Source organism: Petaurus breviceps, unplaced genomic scaffold (genome assembly GCF_028583685.1).
Source record: "Petaurus breviceps papuanus isolate PSGF00001 unplaced genomic scaffold, PetGlider_PUasm1.0 103, whole genome shotgun sequence".
NCBI lineage: Eukaryota > Metazoa > Chordata > Mammalia > Diprotodontia > Petauridae > Petaurus > Petaurus breviceps.
Window position 1 is genome coordinate 6,146,774 of NW_027185588.1, and position 13,995 is coordinate 6,160,768.

The 13,995-nt window shown below is 52.5% G+C and overlaps 2 protein-coding genes across 7 annotated transcripts in view; one reads left to right on the top strand and one right to left on the bottom strand.

Moving 5' to 3' along the window:
• Positions 1-1,195, top strand: part of LOC138173485 (transducin-like enhancer protein 1) — a 12,231-nt gene extending 11,036 nt beyond the window's left edge. For all 6 annotated transcript variants that reach the window (XM_069103521.1, XM_069103701.1, XM_069103745.1 and 3 more), the window contains 2 exons: positions 632-708; positions 839-1,195. In XM_069103521.1, coding sequence (XP_068959622.1) covers positions 632-708; positions 839-946 — 185 coding nt within the window. In that variant the 3' untranslated portion in view covers positions 947-1,195. The remainder of the gene's footprint in view (positions 1-631; positions 709-838) is intronic.
• A 1,184-nt stretch (positions 1,196-2,379) lies between these two features.
• The window catches only part of TLE2 (TLE family member 2, transcriptional corepressor), a 17,111-nt gene continuing 5,495 nt past the window's right edge, over positions 2,380-13,995 (bottom strand). The window contains 12 exon segments of the mRNA XM_069107607.1: positions 2,380-2,480; positions 2,908-3,037; positions 4,455-4,638; positions 5,398-5,645; positions 5,975-6,224; positions 6,640-6,719; positions 6,969-7,129; positions 8,772-8,913; positions 10,347-10,484; positions 11,510-11,554; positions 12,024-12,119; positions 13,748-13,770. Coding sequence (XP_068963708.1) covers positions 2,380-2,480; positions 2,908-3,037; positions 4,455-4,638; positions 5,398-5,645; positions 5,975-6,224; positions 6,640-6,719; positions 6,969-7,129; positions 8,772-8,913; positions 10,347-10,484; positions 11,510-11,554; positions 12,024-12,119; positions 13,748-13,770 — 1,598 coding nt within the window.

The following is a 13,995-nucleotide window of genomic DNA, read 5'->3' on the forward strand; positions in this document are numbered from 1 at the left end:
ACCCAGGATGTCAGGGCTGGGAGGGCCCTTAGAACCCAGGATGTCAGAGCTGGGAGGGCCTTTAGAACACATGATGTCAGAGCTGGGAGGGCCCTTAGAACAGAGGATGTCAGAGCTGGGAGGCCCTTAGAGTTTGAGTTCAGACTCTTCATTTTATATGTGGAGAAACCGAACCTGACAAGTTTAATACCTTGACTGGGGTTACACAGGGCAAACAGCAAAGATAGGCCTTGATATCAGGTTTCTGGCCCCTTCTTGGTCCCTTCCTCCTGGTCCAAGGCCTTTCCCACTGCTAGCTAGGTGACTCAGTGGGTAGAGCCTCTGGCCTGGAATCAGAAGGACCTGAGTTCAACTTCTGCCTCAGACACTTCCTAGCTGTTTGACCCTGGGCAAGTCACTTCACTGTTTACCTCAGTTTCCTCATCTGTAAAATGAGCTGGAGAAGGAAATGGCAAACCTCTCTGGTAACTTTGCCAGGAAAACCAACAGTGGGGTCATGGAGAGTGGAACACGACTGTAAAATGGGGCTATTAAGAGCACTTCCCTTCCTGGGTTGTCCAGTGAGACCTTTACATAAGGTGTGAATCTAAAGGCTGTTCTGTGCTGTTCCTTCCCATCTCTCCTCCCCCAGGGAGGTGGTTTGTGAGCACCGGGAAGGACAACCTGCTTAATGCCTGGAGGACGCCCTACGGAGCCAGCATCTTCCAGGTGAGAGGTCTGCTTGGGCACGGACTAAGGCAGTGTTCCAAGGGCCCCAGCAGAGGATGCTCCTTGGCATCCCTCCCTGGCTCAGGTCCAGTCCAGCTTCCCCGTAACGCCTTGTCCCTTTCTTTCCCAGTCAAAAGAATCCTCATCAGTCCTGAGCTGTGACATCTCCACAGATGACCAGTTTATCGTCACCGGCTCAGGGGACAAGAAGGCAACCGTCTATGAAGTCATCTACTGATGAGATGGCCTCTGCACTGGCTCCCCCACCCCCCAGCCCATCAGTCAGCGATGTCCCAAAGAATCCCTGGGGCCAGGGAGGAAGTTTGGGGGCCCAGAGCTAGGCCCCTGCCTCCACCCCAGAATGGGAACTCTCGACATTTTGTGTGGTCTTTGGTGTTTATTTTTCTACTTCATGGGTTCTGTTTTTTTGACGGGAGGGTTTGTAGGCCCCCGTCTTTAGGTTGTATTTAATAAAATGCCAGAGGCACGTGTGGGGCTTGTTGTCTTCTTCAGGGGCTCTCAGGGGCCTTTTTCAAGGTCACCCACCGAATAGAAGCCAGACCCCAGGCTCTCACGTCCCCCCTGGCTTCTCCCGTCCCTGGCCACCTTGGGACAATCCTCTCTGGCCTCCCTCAGCCTTCCTCTGAGGCCAGTGCTCTCCATGCTGGCTCTACCTAATGGCTCACTCCCCCTGTGACCTTGGGCACATCTCTGAACCTCCCCCAACTTGGAGCTTCCTCAGCAGTAAAATGGCAGGCACACATCTCTGAGCCTTGCTCCCCCCTTCCCATTGTACCCGCTCTCCAGGCAGCTTGTCAGTGCTACTGACCAGGCCCCTGAGGCTGCCTGTCAACTCAAAGCTTTGGATCCAGGGGGAAGGCAGTAACTCTGGCTGTGCAGAGGTCCTGGGGCCCATTGGAGTCTAGGCCAGATGGAAGAGGAGGGCTCAGCCCTAGGTGCCCTCTGCTTCCTCCCCTACTCCCACCTCTTCAGTCTGCTTTTGTCCCATGTCTCTGACCTGGCCTTTGAGGGAGCCCCAGCTAGGTGGCTGGGACCGGGGATGGGGGTGGGGGGAGAGGTAGAGAGAAGAAGGCTGCCTGCAGCGCCACATGGACAAACACATGTGATAGAGACATTCATTTACTCTGAAGGTCAGAGGCTCCTGGTGGGTGGGGGGTTGGAGGTCTGGGGTGTGGAAGGTCAGGAAGGTGGAGGAGGAGATGCCCAATGGCTAGAAGATGTGAGAGAGCGGGCCTGGGCTCCCAGGGGAGGGGAGGCTCCTGCCCCAAGGCAAGAGGAGCATGGGGGGCAGCTTCAGTATACCACCTGTACACAGCAGCCTTCTTATCACCTGAGCCCCTCACGATGTACTTATCATTGCTGGAAATGTCACAGCTGAGGACAGAGGAAGACTCTTTGGACGGACTCCAGTAAGGGGAGGAAAAGGGAGGGAGGAGAGTAGGTTGAGCCCCTGGCTGTGAGAGATGCACTTGCCCATTCCACTGGGCTGAGTGAAGGGGCTTCCTTAACCACCTTGAAGGGAGAACTTGGGCAGCTAGGGATCAGGTAGAACTGAGTTCAAATCCTGCCTCAAACACCAGCTGTGTGCCCCTGGGCAAGTTACAGACCAGACAGCCTCAAAGGTCCCCCTCCAGCTGAGGCTCTAGGACCCTACAGTCTCCCTGGGCCACCCTTTCCTCCTCCGGACTGATGGCCCTTGAGATACTTGGCAGTGTCTATGCTCCTGTGCTGTGGAGGGTCCGTGGCTGCCACTACAGGGTGGGGGGGGGCAGAGCTGTGGCCTGAACGGACATTCCTGCCTCCCTTCCTTGCCTGGAAGATGCACAGAGAAGGTTGTCCTTCCCTGTGCTCACAGAGCCCTTCCCTGGAGGGCCAGAGGATAGAGAAGGCAGAGGGAAGGACAGGCAAAGGAGGGGACGTGGGCAAGGGGGCAGGTGTTCCGTCTAGTTCAGCCCCTTTATTTTACAAGTGAGGACACTCCAGGGAGTAAGAGGACTTGCCTGAGGGAGGAAGGCTGGTAGTGAGCCCCAGATGCAGTCACGATGTTTTTTAAAATCCAGAGCTAGGAGGAAGGAGGAAATTGAGGCCCAGAGCAGGAAAACAATTGGCCAAAAGCTGCACAGCAAACCAGGACGAGTCGGGAGGGGATCCAGCAAGGGAAGGGAGGGGCTCGGGCACCTCCTGACCTTCCGAAGGAGGATTTGAGGGAGAGGCTGCAGCCCTCATGCAGGTGCAGAATTTCCATGCTGCTGCTCTCCAGACCCACCATCAACCACTCTTGGTTGGGACAGTGGCCAAGGGAGAAGATCTATTAGATAAAAGAGTTGAGGGAAGGGGTCAGGACCCTCCTACCTTGGCTAAGCCAGGATGGGGTGGGCATCCAATATGCTTCGTACTCTCCCCCCCACACACACACACCTGCCCACCATCCATCCCATCTCTCCTACTGATTCCTTTTTTTTTTTTTGCTTTTGCTTTTTTGTTTTGAAGGGGGAGGGTAGGGCAATTGGGGTTAAGTGACTTGCCCAAGGTCACACGGCTAGTGTGTCTTAAGTGTTAAGTGTCTGAGGCCAGATTTGAGCTCAGGTCCTCCTGACTCCCAGGCAGGTGCGCTATTCACTGTGCCACCTAGCTGTCCCCTTCCACTGATTCTTAATCACCTCCACCAGCATTCTTGACTCCTGCCTAGGCACTAAATCCTGACCACTCCCCCTACCACCTCAACAATGTGATGAGGTGATCCAAAAAGCTAAGGCAATCTTAGATGGTAGAGAAGGAGGCCGAAGGAGGTGGTGATCTTTTTGCCCTCTGCCAGGATCAGATCACAGTCAGATCTGGGCTAAGGGTGGGGGTTGAGGGCTGATGCATTTTAGCCAGGACAGTGACAGACTGGAAGGAGACCCAGAGTCCTCTAAACCCAATCATAGAAGAATGGAAAGAGCCAGGGATGGTTAGCCCAGAGAAGACTTAGTGAGGCCATGTCTCCAATAATCCAAAGGGCCAGCTTGTGGAAGACAGAATCATCTCACTCTTCTTGGCCCCAGAGGACAGGTCTGGGAACAATGGAGGGAAGCTTCAGAGAGGCAGACTTCTATTCCATGTAAGAAAAAGCATCCCAAGGGGCGGCTAGGTGATACAGGAAATAGAGCACCAGCCCTGGAGTCAGGAGGACCTTAGTTCAAATCTGGCCTCAGACACTTAACACTTACTAGCCATGTGACCTTGGGCAAGTCACTTAACCCCAATTACCCTGCCTCCCCCCTCCAAAAAAGCAAAAGCAAACCAAAAAAAAGTCCCAATAATTAAAGCTGTCTGAAAGTGGAAGGGCTGAGTTCACCATGCCCAAAGTTCTCAAAGCAGAGTTCACATGACCACTTGGGAGGCATTTCTGGAGCCAGAAGGAAGGAAACTTAGAGGTTAGCTGATCTAAAGACATTTTACAAATGAGGAAACTGAGGTTCAGAGAGGTGGCAACCAGCCCAAGGTCATGTCAGAGACAGAACCAGCATCTGAACTCAGTGCTGCAGATCCCCAATTCATTCTATGACCCCACATTGACCACAGAGGGAATTCCCATACAGTTGTGGGAGAGACTAGATGGCCCAGGCCAGGGCTGCCATTTGGAGGTTCTATCATTCTGCCCCAATTCTTCCATGCCCTGATGCTTCACACACACCCAATGGGCCCAAGAGTGAGCCAGGAAGGCCAACCCGGCTCCATCCCACCTCTACCCCCTTGCTGAGAAGCCCCTGTCTAGGGCCACCTGGGAGCCAGTTGTTCTGTTGGAGCTGGCGGCCCTCATGCAGGTCCCAGCAATACACGGTATTGTACAGACCACCTGTCCACAGCCGAGAACCATAGTCAGAGATGTCGATGCAGCTGGCTCCATCTGTGTGGCCCCGAAACTGCCTGAAAAGGAGAGGGCAGGAAGGAGGGAGAAGGCCATGCAGAACAGAGGGTCCTCCAGTAAGAGCTCCTCCCAGGACATAGCAGATGGAGAGAGGGGCCAGGAGAGCCACACCAGGGTCAGGAGGTTAGTCAGTCTAGCCCCGAGGAAAGGAGAGAGGCCAGAGCCACAGATCATGGCACAGTCAACATCAAGGAAGTCAGGGGGGCCTGGTGGGATGGAAAGTTCAGCTTGGGGGCACTTGGTGAGTTAGATGTCCATCTGGGAGGTGGATGGAAGGAATCCAGAGCAGTTGGGAACTGGGGTTTCATGCTGCCAATCCCTCTGGTCATGGGTCCCACGTAGCCACATCTGGTACAGGTTGTGCTAACAGACTGCTGAGATCCCTTCTGGCTAAAATGGTGGGTCACCCCTGCCCTCTTTCTTCCTCTTACCTTGGATCTCACACTGATCCAAGGAGACTCAGAGTTCACATAGGGACAGCTTGCCTCATCTTAGGGCCCTGCTTACCAAATCCCCTTGGCCTTGGGTCCTCCAACCTCTCCATTCCCAGATACCACATAATGCCACATGCAGCCCTCTCCCACTCCCAAGTACCGAGATACCCTTTCCCATATCCTCAGGTCTCTGAATATGATATCCAGATCCCCTGTCTCTCTACATCCCTCAGCCTTCAGCTCCCTCCAGCTGGCCTTCACCTGACCGTGGCCCGGTTCTCAGCCTGGGCCCAGCCCACACGTGCACAGCCTGGGAGGCCTCACCTGACCATTGCCTGGTTCTGCAAGTCTCACACCACAATGTTGCCATCACTGCAGCAGGAAAAGCAGACCTTGGCATCGGGGCTGATGGCCAGGGCATAGCAGGCGGGCGCTGAGGATGTGAGCTCAGCCTTGATGCGGGGAGTGGGGGCTGCCAGGCCCCAGATGGACAGGGTGCTGGCTTCCCCACCCACAATCAGGCTCCATCCATCTGGCAGCAGTTTGCAGGAGCGGATGTAGTTGTCCCGGTTCTGGGTGCAAGGGGGAGGAGGGGGAGAGCAGAGCAGGAGCTGCGGACAGGCTCAGCACCAGGACCAGCTTCCTGAGGAGCCACAAAACCCAAGGCCTGCAAGGGAGCTGGGGGGGGGGGGACCATTCAGTCTAGGCCAGAGGAGGGGAAGGAGCTTGTCCAAAGTCATAGCCCAAGTCAGGGAACAGTCCAGAGCTTTCCCCCCATCCCCCATCCCGGGCACCAGGTCTGGACGGTGGGTGGCCCCTGCTCACCCAGGCCCACCCAGCTCTGCCTACGAAAGGGCTCCAGGAGGGCCAAGGCTGGGCAGCTGAGGGCCTGTTGCCTCACCAAGCAGTCGAGCTGTGCCACGGGAGTCTTGGTGCCTGGCTGGGCCACGTCCCACACCTTCACACAGCCCTTGCCCCCCGTGTAGACGTGCTGGGTGGAGTTACTGATGGTGACAGCACAGACCACCTCTCCATGGGTGAGAGTGTGCAGCTGTCTGGCGTGCCTAGGGATGCCTGTGCCCAGGAGGGCATCTGATGGGAAGGGCACTGGCTGCATCTGCCCATCAGCAGACACGTGGAAGGAGTAAGCCCTGGAGGGGTTGGAAGGGGCCTGTAACCAGTGGGTGGAGCTCGACCCTCCCCATCCCCTGTCTAGCAGTCCTCACTCATGCCACTGAGTACCTCAGAGAACTTGACAAACAGCCTGGACAGAAGCTCTTCCCCCAACCCATGTACAGCTATTGGGATACAGCCAGCCCTTTCTCTTTTAGACATAAAGTTGGAGAAAGGCTTCAAAATGGACTCTCTCAGACAGATCCTGGAGAGGAGTCTGTCCCCATGTCCCTCCCCTGACACACCAACCTGGGATACAACCACTTTTGAGGGTCTCAGAGAATCTTTTGGATGTGAAGTCACAAGGAATCCAACCCATTTCCCAGATGCAGCCAGCTCTTTCAGGGAGCTCACTTCCCTCACTTGATCTTTGTCAGCTAAGTGGGTATTCATGGCTTTCCCCCAGGGATGCCAGGCAAGGTGGAGGAGAGGGCAGATACCTGGATGTGGGGGTGAGATTAAACTTCCATCTGCTGATTCCAGGGGTAAGGAAGAAGAAAACCTCAGGCCCCTCTCCCCACCCCCCACCCCCATCCTCCTCGCTTCACCTCCTAAACTGGACAGAACTCTCAACCAAAGCTTGTGAGAGCCTCAGCATCTTCTCCTAGTCCTGAAGGATAACTGATGACCAAACATGCCCCATTCACAAATGGGATCATGGAGACTGACCCAGTTCCAAGAAAATCCAGAGTGCTTTCCTCTTCCCCAGTGCTCAGACTCACCATGGGGGAGCGGCCATACAACATGAGGCTGCTAACGGGTGGGGACAGGTGAAGGCTTGTGTAGGAGCTAGGCAGAGCAAGGTCCCCATGGAGTAGAGTGTGCGGTCCCACACCAAAGGATGCAGTGAAGGGGCCATACAGGGTCAGGGGACTCCTGAAGGCTGTGGGGAGGGGACAAGACCTTCAGACATCTCCTCCTCCCATCAGCACTAAGAAAGGGGTTTCATCTCCTGAACCTTGAGGGTTTAGGGTTCCCTATCTGTGCTCTCTATCCTCCAAACTAGAGAATTTGGGGCCCCCGTAAGGGTTTAGCAGTGGACTGGACCTTTCAGAGAAGGAAGAAATTGAGGATAAGGAAATTTCTCCAAAACCCCTCTTCATCTACATTCCTTTTACCTTCAAACTCACCAATTTGTTCCCACAGGAAATTCCATTTCCCACTATGATATATCTCCCTAAAGGTCCCAGTCCCCCAGCATTCATCTCTTTCTGGGTATGCCACAATTGCTTCAAACTCACCATATCCAAAAACTCAAGTCAGCACCTTCTTCTCCTCCAAATGACCCTAGCATCCAATGATCTAACCCAGTTTCCCTGGGTCAATGGCACTACCATCTTCTACCTGTCCCAGCCAGCCCCCTTGGAGGCATCTCTGACCCCCAGCATCATGCCTTATGTCCAAAGTGCTCCCAAGCTATGGAGTCTGGGGTAAGCCTTGTCCCTCCCCAGGCATTAGGTTCCCAATCTGTCAAATGATGGGATTGGACTAGATCTCTGAGGCCCCTTCCATCCCATGTTCTGTAAATCTAGTCAAATCTGCCAAATGTCTTCCTCATCTACTAACAACCCACCTCTAGTTGGCCTCATGGCACCATAACTAGCCTCCATTCCTCCAGCCTCTACCCTTGATCTTTCTTACATGGAGCCTTCTTCAAGCAACCCTTTCTTCCCATCTCTTCCCTGCTTCAAAACTCCCAAAGCCTTAATATATCAAAAGTCCAAATTCCTGAACATGACATTCAATGTTCCATCCCCTCTCCTAAATTCCATTAGGTGCTACCCCTGCCTGGACAACCTCATTTCTCATTACTCCCAATTACATCCCAAAGACATACATGGCATTTCAATAGGGCCTGTCACCTGAATGTCATTAGCACATGTTCTTTCCCATCCTCCACTCCCAAACACACAGGTTGGTACAAAATACAGTATTCATTTGGGTCTTCAGGCCTTTGCAACTCACATAATTCTCCATTCCTAGAATGAATCTTAGTAACTTAGAACCTTATAAGTTTGGAATTTTGGAACCATGAAACATAGAATGTCAGAACTTGGAGGTCCCTTTTTAGAACCCACGATGTCAGAGCTTGGAGGGCCCTTAGAACAGAGGATGTCAGAGCTGGGAGGGCCCTTTTTAGAACACACAGTGTCAGAGCTGGGAGGGTTCTTAAAACAGAGAATGTCAGAACTGGGAAGGCCCTTTTTAGAACACACAGTGTCAGAGCTGGGAGGGCCCTTAGACATCTTCTAGTTCCCCTCCTCTTCCTCCCCCTCTCCCCCCCACCTTTTTACAGGTTCAGAGAGGGGAACATATTTGCACAAGATGATGCAGTAAGTCAGTGATGGACCTGATAACAGAAACCAGGTTTCCTCCTTTTCAGTCTCCCTTATTTCCCCCAGTCCATGCACAATCTGTGTCAGTCAGGTCCTGCTTCCACCAGGCAGTCTTCATCCATCGTTCATAGGGTGACTCTCCCCTCCCAGGAGCTGGGGTAGAGGTGGATGGGAGGGCAGGTTTCTCACTGGGGTTCTCGGTGGCGGGCAGTGGTTTGGTGCCAAGCTGACGGATGTGGCTGGCAGAGCTGGGGCCAGGGGTGGAGGTGTCTGGGGAGGAGGAGGGGCTGCTGGGCTTGCCCATGGGAGGTGTGCTGACAGAGAACAGCTTCTGCACAGAGAGTGGAATGGGGGAGGGGCAGTCAGATTTAGGCTGGGGGGAGATAAGTCGGGGAGTAGCTGGGGACTATTTAGAACTAATGAATTTGGCAGAAAACTGGGGAGGGATTTGTATGAACAAGCACATATGTGTGCCTGCATGTGTCTGTGTGTGGGAAAGCCCACTCATCTTAGCCACTGTTTACAGATAGGGGAGACACTGTGGACATGCATACATAGATTTGCATGAGCATTGAGTAAGGTGGTTACATACTGTTCACAAATCCACATGCATTTGCCTACCTACACAAGTGCACTGGTTTGTGCATAGGAACGCGTGTGTGGACATACACATGCAGACACAAAGGCACTCATGTATGGCATCCGTGGGCATGCCATTTCCCATGAGCACACTGTGTATTTGCATCTGTGAACATCTTGCATGTTATCACACACAAGCACACATGAATGTGGTCATGAATGGGCAGGACAAGGCACATGTTTGAGCCACCGGTGGGAGGGGGCGTCCCTCCTATAAGCCAGGCCCCCCCTGTTCCTGCCACCGCCCCTCCTGTGAACAGTATGTAACCACCTTACTCAATTCTCATGCAAATCTATGTATGCATGTCCACAGTGTCTCCCGCAGCATCTCTGTCTCACACCAGCCCCCTCCTCCCTCATCTGCCTGAGCCAGTGGGACTCAGATTGATTGGCCCTGAAAGGCAGCCCTCCCAATGATGTTTCAATCCCAGAGTCTGACTTGGCCAATCGATCCAGGGCCCAGGGAAACAGTTCAGGCAGCAGCCAGGCAGGAAGGCCCGCAGGGCCTGGGTGCCAGGAACGGCCACATTAACTCCTTGTGTGCAGTATGGGCTTTAAAGCCATTTTGAAAAATGTTGAAGTGAGCCCCATGTTGAGGTGGGGGTGGGGAGAGTAGTGCTGAGTATTTAAAATCATGGCTTCCATTTCTCTGGCCCCTGAAGGTTACAAAGTATCTTTGTCATCACTAACCTGGAGGAAGGTAGGACATGCATGATACATGTGTATTTATCCTTTATATGCATAAGAACTATTCTACTTCACAGATGAAAAGACTGAGGCACAGAGAAAGGAAGTCACGTGCCCAAGGTCACAGAACTTGTAATTAAGGGGAGGTCTAGACTCAAATACAGCTTTTTTTTTTAGGTAATTGGGCTTAAGTGACTTGCCCAGGGTCACACAACTAGTAAGTGTCTGAGGTTGGATTTGAACTCAGTTCCTCCTGACTTCAGGGCTGGTGCTCTATCCCCTCTGCCACCTAGCTGCCCCAAATCCAGTGTTCTTGACCCCTCTATGGGCATCTTCCATCACTCAGCCTCCCTGCCCTTGGTGTTCGGTGCAGCATCAGTAGTCAGTAGCCCAGGTGGTCATAGTGACTGACTAAGGATGGGTTCTTTGATTCCTTACCAGGCTGGGATCCTTGCCTTTGGGGGTCAGTGTGGTCTGGCTTGAGGCCAAAGAGGTTGGGCTGCCAGGAAGATCTGGTTGGGTTAGTAGCTTCGGACTGGGTGTGGGCACCAGACTGGGGGGTTCCAAGACAGGATCCTGGCAACAAGAAGGTCAGAGAGTTTGGGGATTTCTTGTTCCTCTTTTAGAAGGGAGTCTCTGATTGGGCACATCTGTCCCTGCTTCCCCACCCCAGTCCCAGAAGGGAGGAAGCTTAGGGGGCACCAAAGAGACTTGCTCAGAACCACTTTAAAAAAAGGTGGTAAAACTGAAAGCTGGATCCCAGCGGGTGTGAAGGAAGGAAGCCTGGAGCACAACTGCCAAGGTCTAGGTTCCCATCTCAGCTATGCTGTATGACCTTGGGCAAGTCCCCTTAACTCTACAGACCATATATAATAAAAAAGGAGAGGGGGAGTGGGATTAGATCAGAGATCCTTCCCTCCCTCCCCAGACAATCAGGGTTAAGTGACTTGCCCAGGGTCGAACAGCTAATAAATATCTAAGGCCAGATTTGAACTCAAGTCCTCAACTACAAACTGGTGGTCTATCCACTGAGCCACTTGGCTGCCCTTTAGATTAAAGATTCTTAATCACTGTGTCATGGAGTTCCTTGACAGTCCATCTGGTGAAGCCTGAATAGCTTTTCTCAGTATGTTTTTAAATATATAAAATAAAATGTATTCATAGGATCATGAAAAAAACTAATTATTTTGAAAAATAGTTTTCAATTTAAAAAAAAATTCATGGATGCCTTGGTTAAAAAAAAAACCCTAGAGAATCTCTAAAGATTTTTCAAGTTCTGTGGTTTTATCTTCTTAATGAGACCATAAGGTAGGATGGGACAGTTAGAAGTCACTGAGTTTTCCTCAATCCTTTTGGAGAATGGTGGAGAGAAGAGGAGAGGAGGGGACTCCCATCTCTCTCTAGCCCCTGTCCTAGGTCTTGCTCAAGAAATCAGGACTTGTATCTCCCTCTCCATCAAGGCACTTTGCAACCCACCCTCAATGTCCTCTTCCCAGAAAAAAAAAGCCTTCCTCTTGATGCTGACGTCCCTGCTCCCCTACCACAGGGGGAAGAAGTCCCAGCTGTATGCCCTCACTCCCACCCCAAGGGGCTGGACTCACCTCATCCACCACCAGATTATAATCGCTCTTGTCACCGTCACTGTCCTGGAAGAGAGAAAAGGGGAAGCTACATGGGATCTGGTGGGGAGGGACCCCTTCATGAGCAGGCCTCAGAGGGAAAGCCAAGTTCCCCTTACCAGCAGCCTCCTTTGACCATAAGAGGTCAGAGCCAGGAGGGCCTCAGTATAGAGAACCTGGAATAATCAGAGCTGGGGAGAGCCTCAGGACATAGAAGACAAAATGTCAGGGTTTGGAAAGCCCTTCAAACATATGATAGATTGATTTTTTTTTCCTCTTTCTTTTTATTCTTTGTTACATAGAATGGGTCTCCAAGGAAGAAAGGAAAATATTTAGAAATGAAACTGTTGGGACCACAAAAGATATCAGTAATTAAAAAATACACAGGCCACAGAACATCAGAGCCTTTAGAGACCATACAAATACCCCGGCCTCTCTTTTTACAGATGGGGAAACTGAGGCCTAGAGAGAGGAAAGGAGACAGAACCCCACTTACATAGTTTCCCAGAGGATCTTTCTCTTCCTGCTTGTGTGTATGACCAATCAGCCACTCCTCCTCCAGTAGGCTCTCTGGGGGTGAAGGAGATGGGCTCTGTAGGAAAATGTAAAAGGTTTATCAGGCATCCTGGAAGCAGCTATGAAGGCTCAGCTGGCCCTGGGAAGAAGTCCACATCCCTCCCCTGCTCCAAGTCCCTGAACAAGTGTCCCCAGTTCCTGGAAGCTAAAAGAAGGGGGACACAGCCATCCATTAGACACAGGATACCCCAGCTGGAGAGAGGGGCTGCATTCTCTTAGCTCTCCAAATTGCCCCCACTCTCACCAAGAGATACAGGCCTTGGTTTCTGTGTTGAGGAAGGGTCTCAGCTCCCACAGACTCTCTGGTTCTCAAGGGGGCCCCAATGTCCTCTCTAGGGGTCAAGGGAGATGGTTGCCGAGTTGCACTTGCTTCTCCCCACAGTTTATTTATAAACACACACACACACTCCCTCACTCACACACGTACACACACACACACTTTGCCTTTGCAACAACTCTGCTTTCTTCTCCCCATATTGTAAGATTCTCACTCAGGAAGGGATAATGAGGCATATATCCATAATGTAAAATCCCCAGCCCAGCCTACAGCCCCTTCTCTTCTCTCCTTGTTTAGGCCCCCTTCTCTGGTCAGAGACTGTCAGAGCTGGAGGGGACCTTGAGAGAGAGAACACAGAATGTCAGAAGAAGGCCCTTAGAACACAGAATGTCAGATCTGGGAAGAGACTTAGATATTGTCTAACCTTACCTCTTTTCCCAGCCTGGGAAGCCAATCCCCACAAGGCATCTCTGACAGCCTCCCTTTACATACCTCCTGCAATGGGGAGCTCCCTCCCTTCCTCAGCAGGCCATCCCCATTGGGGAACAGCTGTTGGCAAGTTTTTCCCTCCATCGAGTTCAAATTTGCCTCCCAACCATTTCAGCCCATTGCTTCTCGTGCCCTTCTGAGCCCAGATGAAGTCTAATCTCTCTCTCATATGACAGACTTTCAAGTGTTTGAATATAGCTTCTAGTCTTCTCTTCTCCGGCTATACCTTCCTAGCTCCTCTGATGGCCTGCTCTCTTGGCCTGTCCCCATTCCAGCTTCCCTTCTCTTAGTGAGCTCCCTCCTCTAACGTGCCTCTTGAACTGGAGACAGTCTTTCAGGCAGGACATGACCAGGACAATCCCAGCTTTTGTCCAGGGCACTGGGTTATACCAACACAGCAAGGAGTGGGGATTCAGCAGACGGTGCCTCCATCCCTCCCTCACCAACCCCTCACACAGATGCTGATGGGTCCTGGAGCTGAGACCAGCCTGACTAAAGATGAGGGAAATGGACTGTCAGCTTAGAGCTGTTATCTTCAACCCATCCCCAGAGAGACCTCTCTTCCCTCCAACTTTGACTGCTCCTTGGGCGAGGGAGAGGGGGAAGAGGAGGGGGGCTGGTCAATAATCTCTCCTGCTGGGATGGGGGTAGGGAAGAGAGGAGAAGCCAGCAAAAGAGTTGGTGCTCAAAGCCCAGACCCAGGATCCTAACCACCCCAACCCTCACATGGGCCAAAGCTACCCGAGATGGAGAAGAAGCCCAAAGGCCAGATGAATGCAGATGAGATGGAAATGCTACAGCAAACCCCCAAGTGATCTCAGCTCAGGGTAGCTCTGGGAGAGGAAAGAGAGAGTCCCAGTCCCAGCCCCGTCACTCACCCGGTTGCTGTGGCCTCTGCCTGCTGCTCCCCAGACCCAGGGGAGGAGAAGGAAAGAGAGAGACAGAGAAGGGGGAGGAGGGAAGAAGAGAGTGAGAGGAAGAGAGGGAATGAGGGACGGAGGGAGGGGAGGGGAGAGAGAGGGGGGAGAAACAGAGACAGAGAAAGAAGAGAGAGAAAGAGAAGGGAGGGAGGCAGGGAAGGGGGGAGGGGGAGAGAGAGAGAGAGAGAGAGAGAGAGAGAGAGAGA